The 22,092-nt window shown below is 40.1% G+C and overlaps 1 protein-coding gene across 1 annotated transcript in view; it reads right to left on the bottom strand.

Moving 5' to 3' along the window:
• Positions 1-1,247: 1,247 nt before the first annotated feature.
• The window catches only part of LOC121929328 (cyclic AMP-dependent transcription factor ATF-6 alpha-like), a 93,402-nt gene continuing 72,557 nt past the window's right edge, over positions 1,248-22,092 (bottom strand). The window contains exon 6 of the mRNA XM_042464771.1: positions 1,248-4,387. Within this exon, the coding sequence (XP_042320705.1) occupies positions 4,179-4,387 (209 nt within the window). The 3' untranslated portion in view covers positions 1,248-4,178. The remainder of the gene's footprint in view (positions 4,388-22,092) is intronic.

Here is a 22,092-nt window from a genome sequence, read left to right as displayed (position 1 = left end):
CTTCCAACTCTATGATTCTGATTCTATCTTGGCTTCTAGGGAGCATTCAAGTTTGATTTGCTCTAAGACCCAATTATTTGTATTTTTAGCAGTCCACAGTATCCTCCGAATTCTTCTCAGCACGACATTTTGAATGAGTTCATCCATCTTAACAGATGATATCCTGCTTTACTATATGTTCAAATGCAGCCTTGCCTGAATCCCTTGCCAATTGGAAACCATTCTGTTTCTCCAAATTCTGTCCTAATGGTAGCTTCTTGTCCTGAGCACAGGTTATACTGTCAAATGTTGTGGCACATCTATTTTTTTGAGTGATCACATTCCATATTCCTATATGTTGTTCAGCTTTGGAATTTCCTTTAGCTTCTGAGCACATCAACACTTGTACGTTGTTTCGCTTGAGTCCAGTTGCTTCACTAGCTATACCACTACTCATAGTTGTCCTCTGCTCTACCCCAGTAGACAGTTGAGTGCTATCCGATCTGGGAATCTCATCTTCTGACACTATGTTGTTTCATTTTGGAATGTTTCATCATAGGGTTTCCATGGTAAAAAATCTTTAAAAGAAGATTTACCATGCCTCCTCCTGCAAACATTAGCAATGGTGCCACTGTTGTTGTCTCTGAGAGATCCTCCACCAGCCACTACTTCTGCTGCCTAATAGCTGTTTGGCTCATTTAGTCTGGCTCCTCAGCAAAAGCCTCTCTGACATGGACCTGTTGTCAGTTTTGCCTCTTACCTCACAGGAGCATATAATCCCACAACCATGGAAAGGCAGTGCCATTTGGTGGGCCCATAATTTCTTTCACTTTTTGGCAGACATAGTCATCTCAATCACAGTAAGTTCTGGTTAGTAGTTTGGGAACATGTGGCCACAGAATCATATTACTATTTGTGGAATGTATGTGATTTCCACATTTTGTGATGCGCACACAATACTGTCCCTTGCACAGTCATTGATTTTTAGTAGCAAGATGGTCACTAGTGGCAGGAATATAAGCACTGAATTAGATCTTCTATATAACCAAATGAGTTAACTGCCAGCCTCAGCCCCTTTCCTGTTCCAATGAGGCTCTTGCCCAATTCCTTTCCCCAGCTCCTCTTTTATGTTTCAGCAACCATTGTGGTTCTCCTTATTGCAGTTCTGTGGGGAAATAGGCATCTCAGGGAGAGTGGTGGTTTGGTGCCAGTTTCTGTAATCTGGGGTCTGAACGACATGCAGACATTAAAAACCAGTGACACTGCTCTCCATTTAATGTTTTTAATTTATTGTTTAGACAGTGCATGACATATATAGCAGTAGTCCTTGTTTCTAACAGCCTGTGTCTAGGATACTGCCAATTCAGTTGTAGTTACAATACTCCACCCAAAGCCAGTACATCCCCCTGTGCTCGCAAAACAGTAGTTTCTTGTTCTTGTTCAGATTTTGGAAAACATATGGAAACATTATCCTGGACTAACAAGGAAATAAATTAGCTTGTTATAAGAAGAAAATGAGTAGGCTCCAAATATAATCATGCTTACAGGAGACACATTGAAACCAATGTGATTTTAGTGAATCGTGACAGACATTCCCTGATTTCAGTTAATGTGCTCAACGCATGCTTAATTTTAAATCCAACCCAGTGTCCAAGACAACATTTCAAATCTGTTTGGGGGACATTAACACATTGCTGTGTTCTGAAAAAAAATAAGAAAAGGTACAGGTACTTTCTGGATTTGGTGAGATTAGCATCTTAGAATAAGTTGTCCGTTTAAGTTAATTCAGTTCTGTGAGGGTCCTGTTTCCAGCACAGTAACTTTTTTTTTAATAACAACAAAATGTCTGCTAAACCCAGGGCAGCTGGTCAACTGTGGACAGTGCCCCAAATCTGTTAGACTGACAGTAGAGAAGTAAAACACAGTGACTTTTGCAGTTGGCTAGATTAGATATGAAGACCCTAAAGAAAGGTGGTTTTTAAAAAAAAAAAAAAACTAAGGACAAGTGGCTTGTAATAAACCAGGGAAGAGCATTACTGAACCAAAGAGAACATTTGTTTTATTTCATGAAGAGCATTGAATATTTACCCAATTCTCTTAATAATTCAAAAAGTATATTCAACAATCATTCTTCCCGCCTTCAGTTTTGTTGTTGGTCATTTATTTATTTATGCATGCCAGTAAGGAGCAATGCGAGTGGACACAGATGCCTCACTTAGACCAGGAGCTCTGTAAAACCAGGCTTGAGGTGTTCTCTTCCATATGTAAGACAGCATCTGCCTGGTTTCATGGAGATTTGCATAGTAGGAGTAGAAACTCAGCATGACCTCAAATGCACTTTCCAACTACACTGCACAAAAATTGCCTGCTGACAGCCACTTCACTGTGCATAAGACAGGCATGAACACAAGAGGAGAGAACTTCAGATCCATATTCAAACCATACAAGAGACCCAGTGCAGTAAAATTCCCAGTGAACTGAAGACGCAATGTGGCCAACTTTCCACTTGTAAAAAGCAGTTTGTAACCTCCTCAAATACTTTCTTCCCCAAAGGTTTCTGTATTTATTTCCACCAGTATACTAAACTGCATATAATATGACTGACTGCAGGCACTGAAGTGAACAATGCCTTCCTTAATGAAGAATATTTAGGAAACATTACTCATTCCAAGAGAAGATAGAGAAAGTTTTCTTGGAAGAAAAAAAGCAACAGAATCCCACCATCCTTGAAAACAGAATGTTCTTTATCTGAGGAACTCTCTGAAATGCTATGAAAGGATCAGTAGCAACAGGATGGACACAAGTTGATTTTGTACTGGTGCCCCCTTTCTCATCATGTGGTAGGGCAGCAATTACTCTTATCTATGTATCAATGGAAGAAAGACATATAATATAGTACACCTGTACCTACATAAATAATATTTTCTCAGAACCCTGGAACCTTATAGCAATAGCACTTACATTTCTATACAGCTTTATAGTGCTAGGTACCCTCTAAGCAGTTTACAACATGTAAGCCAATTGCCCCCAACAAGCTGGGTGCTCATTTTACCAACCTATGAAAGGATGGAAGGCTGAGTCAACCTGGAGCCCTGGAGGATTAAACTCAGAACATTTTGGTTGCAGCACTGACAGCACCACCCTATGGGCACATAAAAATTACTTGATATACAGTAATATTCCTCTTACATTTTACAATTTGCAGGATAATCTTGCATCTATTTCCCAAATGAAATCAACAATATTCAGTCCATAGGTAATGGATTTGAGAGAAAGGAAATTACTACTATTTTCCTACTGGAATTATAAAAGACTAGATAACAAGAAAGAAGAACTCAGCATGTAAAAGACAGCTGACAGTTGAAATGGGCTATTTACATGGAAGAAATATATCTAGCTATACTAAGTAAAGGTTAGTAAAGCAGGAGTGCTTTCTTGTGGATCTGTATATAAACTGCAAGGGCACTGTCACGGTTCCTTGAAACCAATCAGTTTCCACTCCCTCTTTGCAAGTTAGTATTAAAAGTTAAAACATGGTTTTTCACTAGTGGTCATAAACCAAAGCTAAAACAGTGTTCCAAACTTCCACAAGTTTATCAGTGAGAGAAAGAATCGTGTTTTCCCAGCAACAATAGAGTATATATTTGAATGCTGGATAAAAGGAAGTATCAACACAACATCCACATTCTCCTACACAACAAATGTGTAACAACTGAGCATGTGTTGCACAGCAACTCTAGAAAGGCTTATTTATGCCACACCCCAGATGTCCAGACATTGAATGAAATAATAAAAGGAACCAAAGGAAGCAGCTGCTCCAGCAAAGAGGATTTGGAGAGGTCTTGATCTGGAATTTACCATGATCACACCACAAACCCTTTTTTGTTTCCCATCTCTTAAGTTTTTTTAAAAAGACTGAGCAAGGATTTTAAAGTATCCTGCACACTTCAACATAAGAGGAATAATAAAGCAATGTCAATGTTCACTAGCAGTTTGAAGTGACTGGCTCTGGAATGGTTTTGTACTCAGTCTGAGGCAGTCAAAATCCATCACCCAGTCACAGAAAAAACAAATATCCTCATGGTGAGTATGAGAAGCTCTTGTCTGAGACTGGATGCCTGCCCAGGAAGCTGCCATGACATGTCCCTAGGTGTCAAGAGGAGGAAAATTGTCACTACAGGAGATAGTATTAATTCTGACTACTGTGGGGACTCTGGAATTGCTCTCATAGCAGGGGCTGCTTCTGGGACAGTTGGTGGAGAGCTATAGAAGGATGTTGTATGATTCCTTTGTTGTTCACGAAGGTAGGGAGGGATGGAGGAGCTTTTGATGTGTAAGATCCTAGTGTCCATCACTTCACAGTCTATCTGCATCATGACTTCATACTCTTGGTCATTAATGATCTTTTCTGCAAGAGAGAGAAAAGAGGCAAGGGTTATTATATAGAAAGAGTTTTCCTGGGTCCTAGGAAAGATTATCCTGAAAATCATAAAATGTAAGAAGAACATTATTTCAACTGATTTTTATATGCCCACAGTATTACAGGGGTCTGAGAAAATGTTATTTATGCAGGTACAGGTGTACTATACAACAACAATAACAACAACAAACTTTATTACAGCCATTTGGCCAGCACAATTACAAAATTCCAATTTAAGACGTAACTTAGTTTTATACCATAGGTTCATGTACAGGCAGATTGGAGAGTATAAACAAATGATAGTTTATAAAAAGTAAGGATAGGACTGCACGATCAGGTAAACACACAACAATGAGTAGGCTGCCATCGCCTCGCAAAAAAATTCTATTATGTTGTGTTACAGAGCACCACATTCAAGACATATTAGTTCAAAACCACAGTCATATCCCCTGTCCAAGCAAGAGTTAAACTACAAAGTGCCATTAATCAGATGCAACTGGTTGGGGTAACTTCATTAGACTTTGGTCCCCAACTAGGTTCGTTTGATGGTATGGTAAAATATGTCCATACCTCCTCATTTACAAATTTTACCATTAAATCAAGCCATCTATACAGATTTTGAGATTATATTATAACATATTACATCTGTTTAACAAACTTTTTACGATTTGCAATGGCAGCTGCAAAGAATTGTGCAACTGCTTGCGTTATACCTTCCTTCTGGTCTGCAAGAAGAAAATTTGTATAAAATTTCTCGTCTGCCTGGAAACTGCAACACAATTGGTGTTATATATAAAGCACGTATTTCTGTGTACAAAGAACAGCCAAAGAGAACATGATTAATATTTTCGATTTCAGGTGTACTATACAATCATAGGACAGGACTCTGGCAAGCTGGCTCTGCTTCATCAATGCAGGACACAGCTACAGCATTCTTTCCTTCAAGATGACTATCCAGCCATTCCTTAAATATTTCCAGCAGAGGAGAACCAGACCTTTTTCAGTGAGGCAGCCTGCTTACATGAAGAACACTTCTTACCGTCAGGAACTTTATCTTAATGATTATTAGTTGAAATCTGCTTCCCACAATTCATCCATATTTCTAATTCTGTCCTTCAGACTCTAAAGGGCCAGAAATTGACTGGAAAATCAGCTAAAATGGTGGCTGGAAGTAATGTTGTGTCACAGGTGTGCCAAAATGTGCTGGTCTGGCCTGCACAAGGAGGAAAAATGCCCTCTGGTCCTTGAACCGTTGCGCATATGCCCATTTCTATTCTGAAGCAGCAAAGAACAATTCTCCTTCCTTTCATCATTACAGCTTTCCAAATCACTCCCTCTTACAGGGACTAAATAGACCTAGCTTTTTCAACTGTTTCTATAGAAAAACACTCTCACTCTTTTGATCACTCTGTTCAGGCTATATTCATAATTTGATGCCCTCCTTAAAATGTGGAGTCTAGAACTGTTCCCTCTACCTCAACTGCAGCCTGATCAATGCAGAATAGCATTACTTCCCATAACCTTAACTCTATACTTCTGCTAAATCTTTTAAAGCAGGCATACTTCATTGCTGGCTCATTACTTATGCTTCACCAAGGTAATTTTCACATATAACGGTTAACACCTTGCTGATTAGTCCCAGTTAGAGTAGGCCCATTCAGTCGACTGTTGATTCTACACATAGGCATACTCCATTGATTTAATGGATTTACTCTAGTCCTAGGCAGGATTGACAACAAGATTTTTTACAGGATTTAGGTTAGTGCTACTCAGAGAGCTCTCCCAATCCCATAATGCAAAGCCATCTGCATTGACTTATTTGTTGAATCTTATCTTCATTTTGGTCCAGTTTTCCAGTGTGTCTGGATTCTTTTGAACATTAATCTTGTCCTCTCTGGTGTTAAATTCATGCCACTTCCAAGCCAAAATCCTGTATGAACACTGGTGGTAAACAGATCTCAATTTCTGTTCTTTAGCTGGTATTCTACTTCTAACCTTTATGTTCAATCTCATTTAACAGTGCTGGGTTGAACACCCATGCCAATAACTGACTAGAGAGAGGCATGTGCATCTTGAGCTGGTGCTCACTCAGAGGCACTGGTTAGCTCTTTCCATAGCTTTAAAAGTACATATGCAGATGTATGTCACAAGAGGATTCTGGTCTTATGCATCTCTTCTACATCCTAAACCAGGTGACCAAATTGATAGTGCCATACTGCAGGCTTATCTTGGAGATCTCTAATTCATATTATCACTTCAAACCAAAGCAGATTTGACAGCAAATGACAACAGCAGCAACAAGGATGTTGTGGGAAACTGATTTAATGCTTTGCTGAAATGATATTAAACTAAACAGCATTCAAATGAACTACAATTCAACACAGAGAAATGTAAGGTACTGCACATAGGGCAGAAAAATTAAATGCACAGATATAGGATGGGGGACACCTGGCTGAACGAGACTACGCAAGAAAGGGATCTAGGAGTCCAAGTAGAACATGAGTCAACAGTACAATGCGGCAGCTAACACGGCCAATGCAATTTTAGTCTGCATCAGTAAAAGTATAGTGTTTAGATCAAGAGAAGTAATATTGCCACTGTATTCTGCTCTGGTCAGGCCCCACCTGGAATACTGTGTCCAGTTCTGGGCATCACAATTCAAAAAGGACATTGAGAAACTAGAGCATGTCCAAAGGAGGGCGACTAAAATGGTGAAGGGTCTGGAAACCAAACCCTATGAGGAACGCCTTAGGGAGCTGGGGATGTTTAGCCTGGAGAAGAGAAGGTTAAGAGGTGATATGATAGCCCTGTTTAAACATTTGAAGGGATGTCATATTGAAGAGGGAGCTAGGTAGCTGCTGCTCCAGAGAATAATATCCAGAACAATGGATGCAAGCTCCAGGAAAAGAGATTCCACCTCAACATTAGGAAGAACTTCCTGACAGTAAGGGCTGTCCGACAGTGGAACACACTCCCTCAGAGTGTAGGCATCTCCTTCCTTGGAGGTCTTTAAGCAGAGGCTGGATGGCCATCTGTCAGGGATGCTTTGATTGAGAGTTCCTTTATGGCAGGGGGGTTGGAGTGGATGACCCCTGTGATCTCTTACAGCTCTACAATTCTATGTTTCTAGTTCTATCAAAAAGGAGAGAAGGTTAGTCTGGCATGACTTATTCCTGGCAAACCCATGTAAGCTCCTAGTAATCGATGCATTATTTCCATATGCTAAAAGACTAACCACTTTATAGTCTGTTTTAGAATTTTGCCTCGTTTAGGCTGACCAATCTGTAATTTACTGAACCTACCTTTCAGGAAGACAGGAAAAACATTGCCTAACTTCTGGTACCTTGCCTATTCTCCAAGCAGCTATGCAATAATGTTCAAAAGTCCCTTTAAATCATCTGGCCCTGAAGACCTGAATTCATTTAAAAATAACTGTGTGCACTCAAACCACCTCCTTACCTAGACTAGACTACACTTACCTAGACTACACTGTATTCTAGACTACAGTGCCTATTATATCATTTGTCATACTTGTCCCATATAGGAGTTGAACACAACTATCATGGGAGGCAAAGCAGGTGTTTAGTAGGTGGATTTTGTCTCTGTCACCTGTTAACATTCATTATCTTCAATAAGCAAGTGGGCTGACCCTTCCTTATTTTACTTCTTGCTCCTAGGATAACCATTTTTGTTGCTTTTATCATCCAACCCCAGCTCATTCTGGCCTTTCACTTTTTGACACTACTTTTATAGATTGGGCACTCTATTGTCCTATTTCTTGTCCTTACTTGTAGCTCCTATATGGATCCCTTTTATGTTTCAGCATGTCATACTTGCAGCCACTCTGGCTTCTTTAAGTGGCTCTCCTTTTTCTTTTCTTTTCATGGGAATAGTTTCATGTAAACAATCTCTGAGCTTTTTGAACTTATTCCATATCCCAAGGTGCACATCTGGCAAAAGCTTGTTTTCAAAGTACCATGGAGTCCAAGATAATATGGAACAGGGTTTATGCCACTGACTCCATCAACTAGCCCCATTGTTGAAGACATTCAGAACTGAAGAAGCCCCCGATTCTTCTTCCATCTTCTGAGATGAAGTTGTCAGCAATTAAAATGAATATAAATACAGACAGACCACATGAGACCCCATAGTTAGGAATTCTGAAGCTTTAAAAAAAGAGTTCAAAAGAAACATTGAAAACAGGAATACTGCAGTATAAACACAAACCATTTCCATGAAAAGGAAAGAAGAGACACTTAAAAAAGCCCGAGTGGTTTTTGTATCTGCTCTGTCACTCTGTTTCTTAATAGAAGGGATGCTCCTGCTACTGCTGATGATAAGTGCTGCTGCTGGTGGTAGTAGTATGTAGTATCATCATCTGAGCTCAAGAGTTTCATAATGATGACATCATGAGTAGAGACTAGTGGCTCTTTCTCAATAGGCATCAGGTACTGTGAACTCCATGATTCTGCCTAATGGAACTGATTTACCAAGTAAAAGTAGCACTAGATACATTTTGAAGGGGATCAGGTAATTCTTAGTTATAAAGAAAAGGATATGAAGAGCCTCACTTGTTTCCAGATAATATTGGATATAAATATATTGTGATTTTTAAAAAATTTGACAACTTTGTTGTGCTAGCTGAGGTTTAAATAATTGGTGAAGGCGAAGGCTTTCATGGCCAGCATCCATAGTTTTTTGCTAGCGAAATGTCAGGAATAAACTCTTCTAGAACCTGGCTGCATAGCCTGAAAAACCCACAAAAACCTTTAAATAGTTTGTCTGCTCCTCAACTCTTCTGGGCAACTGAGGGGAATTGTGAAACAGCATAACTGTATAACAGACTGTAACTGGCATCTTCATTCATTCTTTTGGATCAGTAGAGATCACCACAACAGTTAATGCAATGGGAGGGGACCAGTTTGTTTATTAGAGGCAACGGAATATTTTGCAGAAAGCTTTGTGATTTAGCTGTGGCACTTATTTGATTTAGCCGTGATTTAGCTGTGCCACATGCAATTACTGTGTGATAAGAACTGGGACTGAACTTTTGCTTGTTTTTTCTCAGCTGGCACCTCCAACACACTTCTGAAATGGGAAACAACAGCTGTAAATGGCAAACTCTAGCATCATCTGTTTTAGTCCATTTAATATGTATGTGTGCTGAAGACAATTGCATGGCATGACTAGTCCAGTCCCTTCTGTTCTTAGTTTTTGATTTCACCATGGAACCAGGCTTGACTGAGGGTATGAACATTTAAACAAGTGCCGTTTTCCCAGTACAAATATCTCCACTGTCAAAACATCACAGCTTTTGCCCCTGAGGGGAAAGCTTGAATGGCAGTGGAAACTCTGTCCAAAATTTGCAGCAGTTTGTGAATCCAAGTAACTGGTAAAGCAGGAAGGGGTATGGATTAAACAATCAGGAGAACAATATTTCAAAATTCTCCATGGATATCCAGAACAGATTATTTCATGATATGGAAGATGCCCAGAGCTCCTTAGGTACTCTAGAATCTATTTTCAACTGGTAGTGGTAACAAACAGGTGTGTGTCTCTGAGCACATGAAAAGGGTTTCCCTTCTTTACTCAGTAACCGTAACCTACCAATTTGGTATTTATCACAAGAAAACCTACTGAGTCCTACCATAAGGCATTAAGACATCATGTCCAAGTCATACATGCTATTTCTGCTTTAAAATAAATCTAGCTGGACAGAGGATGAGGAGGAAATTGGGGACCAGGGAGTAAAAAGCCTTGTCAGCTTTATCAAGAGTCTTAAAAAAATTAAGTTTTCCAAGTACCACAAAGAAAGGCTGCTCGAAGGGCGGATTTTACCTCCTACTCCCTTTGCAATTGCAATATTTGTCCCCTTGCACTGAGTGCCTTTTCTTAATATAAGAAAAAACATAGATCAAAATCTTAAAACAGTGATCCTGCTCACTTTCTTTCTTTCTTTTTAAAAAACATACACTTGGGCTGCATCTGCATCTGCACTGCACAAATAATGCAGTTTGACATGGCTCAATGCTATGGAATTCTGGGATTTGTAGCTTTGTGAGATATTTAGCCTTCTCTTTCAGAGCGCTCTGGTGTCACAACAAACTACAAGTTCCTGGATTCCATAGCATTGAGCTGTGACAGTAAAAGCAGTGTCAAACCACATTGTTTTTGCAATGCATCCTTGGAAAGAAATCACAGGAGCAGACATTATTTTGCATCACAGCATCAGATAATATTACCCATTTTAAGATGTTTTAACAGTGTTATGAGTAATCTCCTAATTTTTTATTATGAGGTAAACAGTCCCTCCACCCTTCCCTCCCTCCACAATAGCTTTTCTTGCATACATGCCAAACAGCCTTGAAGCTTACACCATCCCAGCACCTCTCACTGGGTGGTCACAGATAGCAGTTTGATCCTAAGATTTTCTGCACAGCCAATTTGCATGTGATTGTTAATGAGGCTCATTTGGTCTGGCTTTCTGCTCTCTGGCCTGCAAGTTTAGGTGTCTAGACCAGCAAAACAACTGCTGTAGAACAGTTGCACAGCATATTTCTATAAACCATGGAAGGACATCTGAGGAACTTGGATCCTGACAATAACAAGCCTTCGTGCTGTATGTTTTATGGGCCACAGTGTTGATATTATGTCCCTCTTTATCAGCTGGAGTAGCATAGGCTTTCTTAGTCTTTCTGGATTAGTCTGATTATAATTGAATTAGGCTGTGGATCCTCTTCCAGCACCTAGCAGAAGTTCTCAATCTTCCTTGAAGTGGAGGGAGCCAATGTGGAGTTCACCAGGAGTAATGAAATGCATTACCTTCCATAACATGAGAAGCATGAGGATAGCTGTAAGAGGAGTGTTTGGGGGTTTGATCCTCTTAAAGACCTTAGCCATTCTGAAAATCTGCTCTGAAAAGGTACCCAGATACAGAGAGTGTATTGATTTCCTACAAGGTGATCCAGAGAGGATATAGATGGGTCATCTACCATTGAACAACCTGATTTCTCCTTCCATAAAGGCTGCAGAGATGTCTCTGTCTCTGGGAGACAGCAGTGGGGAAGGTGTAAATTGTAAATTGACACTGAAGAGGCATCATGGTGTTCTATAGAGGAACATTAAGCTGCAATTGAAACAACTGGAATTGGCTGGATTTGAAAATGAGACACAGGATTATTGGCATGGTGAGGAATAGTACCACCAATCTGAGAGAAAGACGGAGTAGCCGTGTATGCCAGGGAGAAGACTGCAGCCTAGAGACTGTGGCAGAAGGATGCCTAGAGACTGAGGTTTGGAAATGAGCTAATAATTTCCATCTCAAGAGTGAGGGTGCTCCCTAGAGTAGTCCTCACAAGGTGCACAGTAGTCTTAAATCAGATGTAAATTTGTTGAGTACCTGTTCTAGTAATAAAGTGGAGAATAAAAACAGATACCAGTGATGTCCAGAATCTTTGTAAGAATAGGACAGGGAGTGGGAATGTCGAAGTTGACTTTGAGAGTCTTCTCAGGACTGAGACATACTCCTGTAATGAGAGGGAGTACTGTGTCATGTTTGACACACTTTACAATTCCAGTGCAAATCATCCTCAGGGTCAGGATTTCTGGGGCCCCATTCCCACTGGCCCATTTGCACTGGATGGAACTGGGCAGATTCGGATCCTCACTCCTGAATCACTCTGGAAGCAAGTGCCCGCTTCAATTTACCTTAATTGGGGTAATTTACCCCTGAGTGCCATTGCAGCTCTTTGCAGAGAGTTCACATTTGCGGTATCGGTTTAAAATGAAGGCTCCTTTGCTGTCAATCAAATTCTCTTCCACTTTCATCAAAGGTGACGTTTACTACAGCCACTGGACAAGCAGATGGGTGCTTCCCCCCTCCTTTTTAAAAAAGAAACTGGCGGCAGAGTGCACATATTCTGTCAAATTTAAAAACCTCCAGGTGTGTGTCTGTGTGTTGTGTATGGCAACCCTAAAACGACCCCATCCTGGGGTTTTCTTGGCAAGATTGGTTCTGAGGAGATTTGCCATTGCCTTTCCCCTGGGGCTGAGAGAGTGTGACTCTCCCAAAGTCATGGGTTTCCACATGCCAGCCTCTAGCCTCCCCTTCGCTTCCAGACCAATGCTACCTCCAAAGCCCTTGCCTCCCCCCATGCCATCCTCTTTCCGTCACAATAATAGTAATAATAATAACAATTCCTCATCCCAATGCCATCTCTGCATCCTTTGCTTTCCCTCTGATTGCCACCCCAAAATACCATCTATCCTCACCTCAGAATGCCATCTCTGCATCCTCTTGCTTTGCCACCCCAGAATGCCTCACATACACATACAATAATAATAATTATTATTCCTCACCCCCTCATTGCCACCCCAGAATGCTTTACAATACACTTGGGAATCACTGTTTTAAGATATTACACTGTTAATATCTTATTAATCCTCTGTTAATAGAACTGCATGCAACAAGCATTCCAATTAAAGCAGTTACATTCCTAGGAACATTCAAACTTAAGTGACTATATCCTTATATTGGTTGCAGCAATCTTAAAAATAAAGGAATGTTTATGATTTTTTTAAAAGGAGGAAGTCCCAGCCTAACTTGTGAACCATCCACAAGTTATTCTAGGTAAGTCACAGAGTTATGGCCCTTCACTTCCATCCTCCTGAAAAATGGGAGAAACTTCACACATTCAGTTGAAAGTGATGAAACTCAAATAGAAACAAGCTCATATTATTTTCATTTTGTACCTAGTTCTTCTGGCTATTCTGTGAATCATTCCAGGGCATAATTAAGATCCCAACATGCTTTACAGTGGTTATCTACACAACACAATCTCTTCCCCATCAGCTCCCTGACATTAAAAATGGACCTATTTTTCAGTTCTTCAAGAGAAAAGGACTGGAAACTGAACTTGGCTGTCAAATTCAACTCTACTCAACACACGTTATGTACTATAAAGCAGGAAGATTCTGGCAATGCCAGTAAGCTACATCCAAGATGCCTGTCATTGTCCATATGGACATTTTGCCTAAGAAAACAAAAGCTTGGAGTCTGAGTGGCAGTCAGCCAATGATCTCCTTTCATCCAGGAACCCTAGCAGCCAATGTCTGTACAATATGTTTTTTAAGTGTAATGACAGAAATGGAAACAAAACCTCAAGATATGGGATATACATTAATTCTATTTACTGCTTCCCTGGATAAACTTGGACTTTAGCTGGCAGTTCCCAATTAAGGGCAGTGCTATTCCATAGCCCCAGCCACTTGCACAAATCAAAAGAGACCATGAAAAGATTGAGATAGCAGAAGCGATGAAAACTTGTAAGCAACAGAGTTTCAGGTGCCAAAGAATTGTAAAAATATAGAATACAGTATTTGGCAAAACTCTCACAAATAGCAGATTACGTGACAAACCTATGTTTGTACCACTTCAGACTATTGAGGGGGGGGGACTCAAATGACATAATACCATGGGGAAGAATACAATTATACACATAGAGAACTAGCTAATGAATACAAATTCTGGGCTAGAACCCCTTTGTTTCTATATTGTTCTTGTCACGGTGAAACAATGAATTTATTTCTGCTTAGGGGTGCATGTGAATGTGAATCCACTGCTGCTCACTAATTGCACTGACCATCTTACCCAGTGCTTGTGAGAGCTAAAGGCATATTCTCAAACTCTTAAGGCAGGCAAGCAGTTTTTACTTCATGATAGAATCAGATTGCTCCACTATCCATAAAATGAAAAGTCTTATAAACTACAGTTTTCCCTCCCTTTTCGTGGACTTGGAGTCCGCAGATCTTGCTCTTTGTGGGAGGGACAAGTGGGGAGAGACAAAATGGTGATGCACACCGTTATTTTCAATGGCACTTGAATATTTGCAAGTTGCCATTTTCATGGCGGAGTCCAAAACGGATCTCCCGCGAATTGCGAGGGGTTACTCTACTATAAACAAAGCAGAACTGTTGAATAAATGAGCTGGAATGTCTTTGCTATTTCATTAGAGATATGGGACAACCTAGTATAGTGGTTTGAGTGTTGGAGACCAGGGTTCGAATCATTACTTGGCTGTGGAAACCCACTGGGTGACCATGGGCAAATCACACTTTCTTAACCTCAGAGGAAGGAAAAGGCAACCTCCCTCTGAATATATCTTGCCAAGGAAACCCCAAAATCATGGCCTTAAAGTTGCCATAAATTAGAAATGATTTGAAGGCACATAACAACAACAACAACAACAACAACAATAATAATTACAGCAATAATATGTTTGATAGAAAATGAATCCAGACAAACCAGACTTATCAAGCTGGCCACCATGGAAGTAGAATTGGAAAATAGAGCAAAGTAGACAAAACATTGAGTCTGTCTTCCAGCAATGGATGGGGGAGGTTTAAAGCAAGCTAAGAGGGACTGAGATTTGGATTGTTTGTACATGAGTACTGCAGCTGTAACTCATCCCACAGCTCAGTTCTTACAAATACCATGACTCTGACTAAACTGAGCTGTTTTGCATCTACCATTCTGCCTATATGATCAACATTTCCATCATAAGAGTTGCTAAGAGATACCAAATATGATTATAAACACCAATGGGGCCATAAGAGCACAAGGAGACTAAAAATACACTCCACTCTCCAACACATACCAGCACATTTTGACAAATCTCTGTTCAGGGTTGCATTCATGGACCTAATGCAAAAAATATCCTCTGCCTTATGGACCTAGGAACTTTGAAAGCATTTATCTGAAGCTATTTCCAAATACCAACAAATGGACAGCCTTTTCTGCAGCACAATGTGCTTACTATAAGGTTATAAGATATGCCTGCACCCCATCAATTGCTCAGTATTGGGTCCTCTTCTCTGTTCATAATATATGCTTTCCCCTGGACTTTTCATTTGAGTTTCCAATCTCATATCTACACAGATGAACCTCAGATTTTCCAGAGTTTTGATTCAATTGATGCTACTGTTTGATCATCTACTGAGTGTTTTTTTTGTGGGGAAACTCACCATCTTAAGCTGAATATAGATAAAACAAAGATCCTGGTGTTTCAGCCAAGTCAGCCAGTAGCCCCGCTTTCATGCCCTTCATTGTGTTTACAGGGTTACACACTGGACCCTATCTTGGTTGCCAGGAACATTAGAGTCCTGCTGAATGATTGTCAGGGTAATTGCTAAGGCATGTAGCTTCCATCTTTTGAATATCTGTAGAATCCATAGGTTTTTGACTGTCAAGGCTGCCCTTTTGCATGTCCAGGCCTTGGTTATTTCACAACTTGATTATTGTAATAGCCTAGTGGCAGGTTTGCCTTCCTGCTCTCTTACTCCTCTGATTTTAATCCAGAACAGTGCTGTCTGGGTTGTCTTAAAACTCCCCAAATACTCATATGTCTCTTCCCCTCATGGATCCCTCCACTGGCCAGGGTTCAATACAAACTTTTGGTCCTGGTATTTAAGGGCCTGCGTTCTAACCTTCCCCAGTATCTAGCAGCTTGGCTAGCATGGTATGTATCATCTAGTAATTTAAGATCTTCAGACAAAGACTCTGTCAAGGTTGCGAGCCTTTCAGGATCTGGCTCCAAATTTGTGGAACAACCTTTCTTTGCACCTCTGGCTGGAGGAGGATCTTACTTTTTACTTTTGTAAAAGGCTGAAGATCTTCCCTGATTCACCGGATTTAGGGGCGAAATAGACAAAGCTGGATTGGGGCCATGGCAACCTCACCCTGCAGCCCCAATCCGCTTTGAAGCCATCCAGCCACCACCTGGCTTTGCTGCCTGCACCGTGGCTGATGCTCCAGCAGAATGTAAGCACCACGCAGCTTCCAGGTAGCTTGGGAGCATGTGGCATGTAAACATCGTGCTCCCAAGCCGCCCAGACAGAGGCACAAAAGGGCTGTCTGTTTTGGACCTAAATTGCTGAGTATGTCTAAGGTGGCCAAGATGGGTAGTGACTAATCAAAATTTTGTTTGTTTTTGTTTTTAGAATATTAGGATATTATTTTAGTATTTTTATAATTTTGATTGTGTACTGTATGTTCTGGTGCACTGCCCTTTAGTGGAAATTCTAAATAAACATTGTTGTTATTGTTATGTTAGGTTGTTTAGAGTATGATTTGCAGAAACAGTGGACCCTTGTTATTAGCTGGGGTTTGGTTCCAAGATCCCCCATGCATAACAAAATCTGTGTATGCTCAAGTCCCATTAAATATAATGACATAGCAAAATGGTGTCCCTTATAAAAAATGGAAAATCAAGGTTTGATATTGAAATTTATACTTTTTTGGAACATTTTAAAACCGTGGATGCTTGAATCTGTGTATAAAAAATCTGTGTATAAGAAGGGCCGACTGTATATGGTGTACCATGTATTAATGGACAATGGGTGCTGGGCTTTATATAGGTTGATCATAGATAGTGGGGACAGTTATGTAAGGGGATATTAATATGCTTTTGGATTTGTTTATTTTATTATGTTTAGTCATATAGGTGTCTATTGTATTTGGTTGTTTTATAGGTGCCTGGTTGCTAATAAAGATTTGTGCTACATATACCAAAGCAGGAAAGATGCTTACTCAAAGAATAAAGAAACCAGAGTCAGGTTAAGGTTTTATAAGTTAGGTTAATTATAGAGTTAATAGAGGAATAATAACTGAGATATCCTAGAATGTTATATGTGTTTAATGCATAGATATTAAAATGTGTTAACTGTCTAGGCTGAAACAGCTCCATAGTGACATCTTAAACTAATTGGGTCTGTTGAATATTTGGTAAAGGAATGTGTGAAAGTGTTTTTTCTTTTGTGCTTGAAGGTCTTGTTTATCACCAACAGTGGGTGTTAGCACAACCAAGCTCTAATTATCTGGGAAAGAAAGGGAAAACAACTGAAGAAGAAATTGTTTTGAGCCCACCAATTATGGAGGGTGGAGTTGAACTTTTTCTACTGCTTTTATTTGATGCATGTGGGTTGGGTTTTTAATTCTGCCTAAAGAGGTGAACCTTTCTGACTTCTCAGTAAAGCTTTCTGCTAATCCTCAGAGGCCTTATTGAATCTGGGGAGGGTTTCTACTAGTTCTGACATTGTTGTTGTTGTTATGAACTCCTACTTCTGCATAATATGCCACGAACTATAAAATACAGAGTACATTCTCACCTTGCCTGTTCCTACTTTTGTTACAAGAGAATTCCAGCATTGTCAGTTTCCACAAGTAATGTGGGAAACATTTGCCCATGTACTCCTAAAACAGGCCTGTACCAAACCAAATACAGCCCACCACTTTCCCCGTTTTTGGCAGTCTGACTGGGATTACAAATTAAGTGTGCTGATCTAACAAGCCACAATTCATGGCTGGTGTTCTGTCCTTGTCTTAGGTAATTAAAAGTTGGGCTTGCATATTACTGTATAGGACTGCATGGGAATACAATGGTATTGATCATAAAATATGCTTCTTGAGAATTCCAGCAATTAAATAATATCCAGTTCTAACTGTCATGAGACTGAAAATATGCAGAACCTGTGTGAGCATTGCCAGATGAACTCTCAAGTACGAGAGGGTTGACTGAATAAAGCTTCCAGTGTTTGGGGATGGAGCTTCTGTGCTTTGCACAATTCTTTACTCCACATCAAGTCTGGCAAAATCAGGATAAACTGTATGAAATAAAAGCATTCAAATCTGTTTGGGGTGCCTCATATGGGACATTCCATGGTTGCACCTTCCTAGAAGATGGTGATTAGGGGCTATGCTTGACCCTTGGCCTTTGGTCTGTGAGTTTCCTCAAGGTCCCAGTTATCCTGCATGTTCTAGAGCAGTGATTCCCAAACTCTGGTCTTCGAGGTGTTTTGGATTTTAACTCCCAGAAGCCCCAGCCAGCTTGGCCAATCATCTGGAATTCTGGGAGCTGAAGTCCAAAACATCTAGAGGACCAAAGTTTGGGAACCACTATTCTAGAGAATATCGTTCAGCATTTGGGGTTAGTGTTTATCAGCATATTAATGATATCTAGCTCTTCTGTTGACTTAGTGCTAAGGATGCTGTGGACACCTGGATGGAGTGAAAGAGTGAACAAACTGAGCATCAAATTTTGAAGTGATTCTACTGACCAGCCATCAATCTAATCTGGGATTGGGGATACAAACTCTTTTGGATGGAGCAGCATTCCATCTGAAACATCTTCCAACTCTATGATTCTATGGCTCTGTGATTACATATGTAGTTAGGAATCCTCTGCAATCTGATGTTGCTGTTGAAGGGTTAAGTAGTTGGGTGGTCAGGAATGCTATTGCCTGAGGGTGTGTTTTTTTTAGAGTAACTGCTCCACCAGATCTTGGGGAAGGAAGATATACCAACAGTGATTATAATGTAGTCAGTTCTTGTTTATAGGGTGAAACAGACCCTGGTGAGTCTGCATCAACTTTCACTTCTCAGGCAGCTATATAATGGAGAAATTCTTTCAGAGCTAATGCTGCAAGAGCCATGACCTTGCCTTTCTTACCACCTGAAAACAATATGGATAGGGCAAAGCAAAAAGATAAATGAAGGTAGACAGACTATTTTCAAAGTGGGCCTTTTCAGAAGCAGACCCTCAGTTACGGAATACTCTCCCCAGAAAGATCTACTTGGTACCTACTTTGTTACCTTCATAGTTCTGTTGCTATGTTGTTTGTCTTCCACAGAGCACTATTAGCACTATTCTTCAGCACTATATCTCAAATATTGATTTTCTTTATTGGCTTTCTTCACTGTCCATTTCTCCAATTCATACATGGTGATAGGCTATATGATGGCTTGGACTATCTTCACTTTGATATTCAGATGTATATCCTTACTCTTTAGGATCTTGTGCAGTTTGTTCATAGCTGCCCTTCTCATTCCATTGCTATTATATTCCTGTTCTATTGCTATGCCGTACTTTTAAGTGGCTTGATATGTTTTTCTTCTGCTGAATATAACTGATTCCTTTTTTGTGATGTTTCTGTTTTTGTGTGGATTGTTGATTTTATTTATGTTTTTAACTGCATGTTGTCCTGAGATCCACTAATTATAGGGCAACTTATCAATCTTACAAAATAATACATTACGGCCAAAGACTAGCCTTGATTCATTCCCAGTGCTCTGCTGAATTCTCACGCTCCCAAGTCTGGAATGTGCTGGGAGAAAATCAGAAAGTTCAATTCCCAAACACTACTTTATTTCAAAACAATAAAAAGGGGATGGGAAGAAAAGTATTTATCAGGAACATTATGATCCCTTTAGATAAAGCAAACTGCTCTTCATGGGAATAAAACATCAGCCATTCAGAAAATAGCTCAATAAGTAGGAAGAAGAAGAGAAGACAGGAACTCAACAGGTCCAAAGCAGATGAGATACCAGCATTATTTATAGTTGTCCTTTGAGATGTTTTAGAACAGTTGTCTCAACATTTTCAGAATAGTAACAAACTTTTACCTCAACTGCACATCTGACACAACTTCTTAAATTTCTATCATATACTTGACAATTGTCAGAGCTTAGAAAAAACTAGTTAGAAATGACTTGTAATAATTCCTTTTCCCAATAACTAAGATAAATTACACTATAGAATCACAGAATCATAGTATTACAGAGTTGGAAGAGACCACGATGGCATCCAATACACAAACTACTCCCAACAGATGGCATCTGGCCTCTCTTTGAAAACCTCCAAAGAAGGAGATTCCACCACACTCTGAGGCAATGTATTCCACTGTTGAATAGCTCTTACCATCAAGACATTCTTTCCAAAGTTTAGGTAGAATCTCTTTCCCTGTAGTGTAGCTGGAATCCATTGCTCCATGTTCTAATTACTGGAGCAGCTGAAAATAAGCTTGCTCCATCTTCAATAAGACATCCTTTCAAATATTTAAACAAGGCTATGACAATACCTCTTATACACAGGGCTGCCTAAGTCACTAGGGCATGGTTTCCAGACATTTCACCATTTTGGTCTCTCTCCTCTGGATATGCTCCAGCTTGTCAACATTCTTTTTGAATTGGATGCTGTATTCCAGATGAAGTCTGACCAAAGCAGAATAGAGTGGTACTATTACTTCACCCAGTCTAGACACTATACTGTGAGCCCTCCATATTTGTGGGTTTCAGATTTGTAGTTTTGACTATTTGCAACTTTGTAGCTGCTACTTAACAAGATTGATTTCTTTAGCCTGCTCCTTCTCACCCTCCTTCCCAGCCAGTCAAAAGCAAAACCGAACATTCCCTCTTCTCTCCCTTTCCTCCAGGCCAAACAAAACCAACACCATACCTTCCCTTTGTGGTGGTGGCTGCAAACATCAAGGTGGAAGAACTTTGGAAATAAGGAGGATGCAAAGAACATAAAGTGTTGCTTTTATTGGGCCTGGAGTGGGGGAGAAGAGGAGGGAAGAGAAACTGGATCCTTCACAGTGGTGTTGGATTCAAAGGAAAGGAGTTTGGAAATGAGGAAGAGGCAAAGTTTGGAAAACTAGGGGGATGTTTGGTGTTGCTTTGATTGGTTGGGAAGGGGGGAGAAGAGGAGGAAGAGAGAGAGGAGAGAAGGTGGATCCTCTGTGATGGTGACTGATACCATCAGATTGAAAGTGGAAGCGCTTTGGAAATGTGGGGGAAGATATGTGTTGCAAAGATTTGGATTGTATGGTCTATATGCTGTAACCCGCCTTGATCTCTGGAAAAGCAGGCTAAAAATAAAGTTTTATTATTATTATATTATTAAAGAGTTACAGCTGATTCTCTTGGTAGGTGAGGACTCTTTATCATTCATGTTTTCAGGGGGATAACATATTTGTGGTTTTCCCACTTTCTCAAGGATCATCTGCCCCTGTTCCTCTGAATGTGGCAGGGTGACTGTACTTCTACTGATGCTACTTAGAATTACATTGGCTTTTTTAGCTGCCACGTCACACATGGTCAGCTTGTGGTCTACTAAAACTACTAGATCCCTTTTGCATGTACTGTTGTCAAGTCAGGTGTCACCTTTCCAATACTGTGAATTTCATTTTTTTTTCTGTCTAAGTATAGTACCATATATTTTTACTTGTTGAAATTAATTGTATTAGTTTTGGCTCAGCTCTTTAATATGTTAAAACCATTTTGAATGCTGATCCTATTCTCTGGGGAATTAGCTACCACTCCTAATTCGGTGACATTTCATAAGCATGCTCTCTATTTGATAAGCATGCCCTCTATTCCATCATCTAAGGCTGACCAAAATGGTGAAGGGTCTCCTCCTATGAGAAGAGACTTAAGGAGCTGGGTATGTTTAGTCTACAGAAGAAGAAAAAATTAAGAGATGATATAAAAGCCCTGTTTAAATATTTGAAGGGATATCATATTGAGGATAGAGCAAGCTTTTTTTCTGCTGCTCAAGAGTATAGAATCTGGAACAACAGATGCAAGCTCCAGGAAAAGAGATTCCACCTCAGCATTAGGAGGAACTTCCTGACAGTAAGAGCTGTTCGATAGTGGAACACACTTCCTTGGAGTGTAGTGGAGTCTCCCACCTTGGAGGTCTTTAAACAGAGACTGGATGGCCATCTGTCTTGAATGCTTTGATTGAGAGATTCTACATGACAGGGGATTCGACTGGATGGCCCTTGTCGTCTTTTCCAACTCTATGATTCTATGATTCCTACATTCCAGTCATGAGGCTGATCCCACCAGGTTTCAGTGA

Source organism: Sceloporus undulatus, chromosome 4, assembly GCF_019175285.1.
Source record: "Sceloporus undulatus isolate JIND9_A2432 ecotype Alabama chromosome 4, SceUnd_v1.1, whole genome shotgun sequence".
Taxonomy (NCBI): Eukaryota; Metazoa; Chordata; class Lepidosauria; order Squamata; family Phrynosomatidae; genus Sceloporus; species Sceloporus undulatus.
The sequence above is the reverse complement of the archived record's forward strand: the minus strand, read 5'-3'. Positions and strand labels throughout refer to the sequence as shown.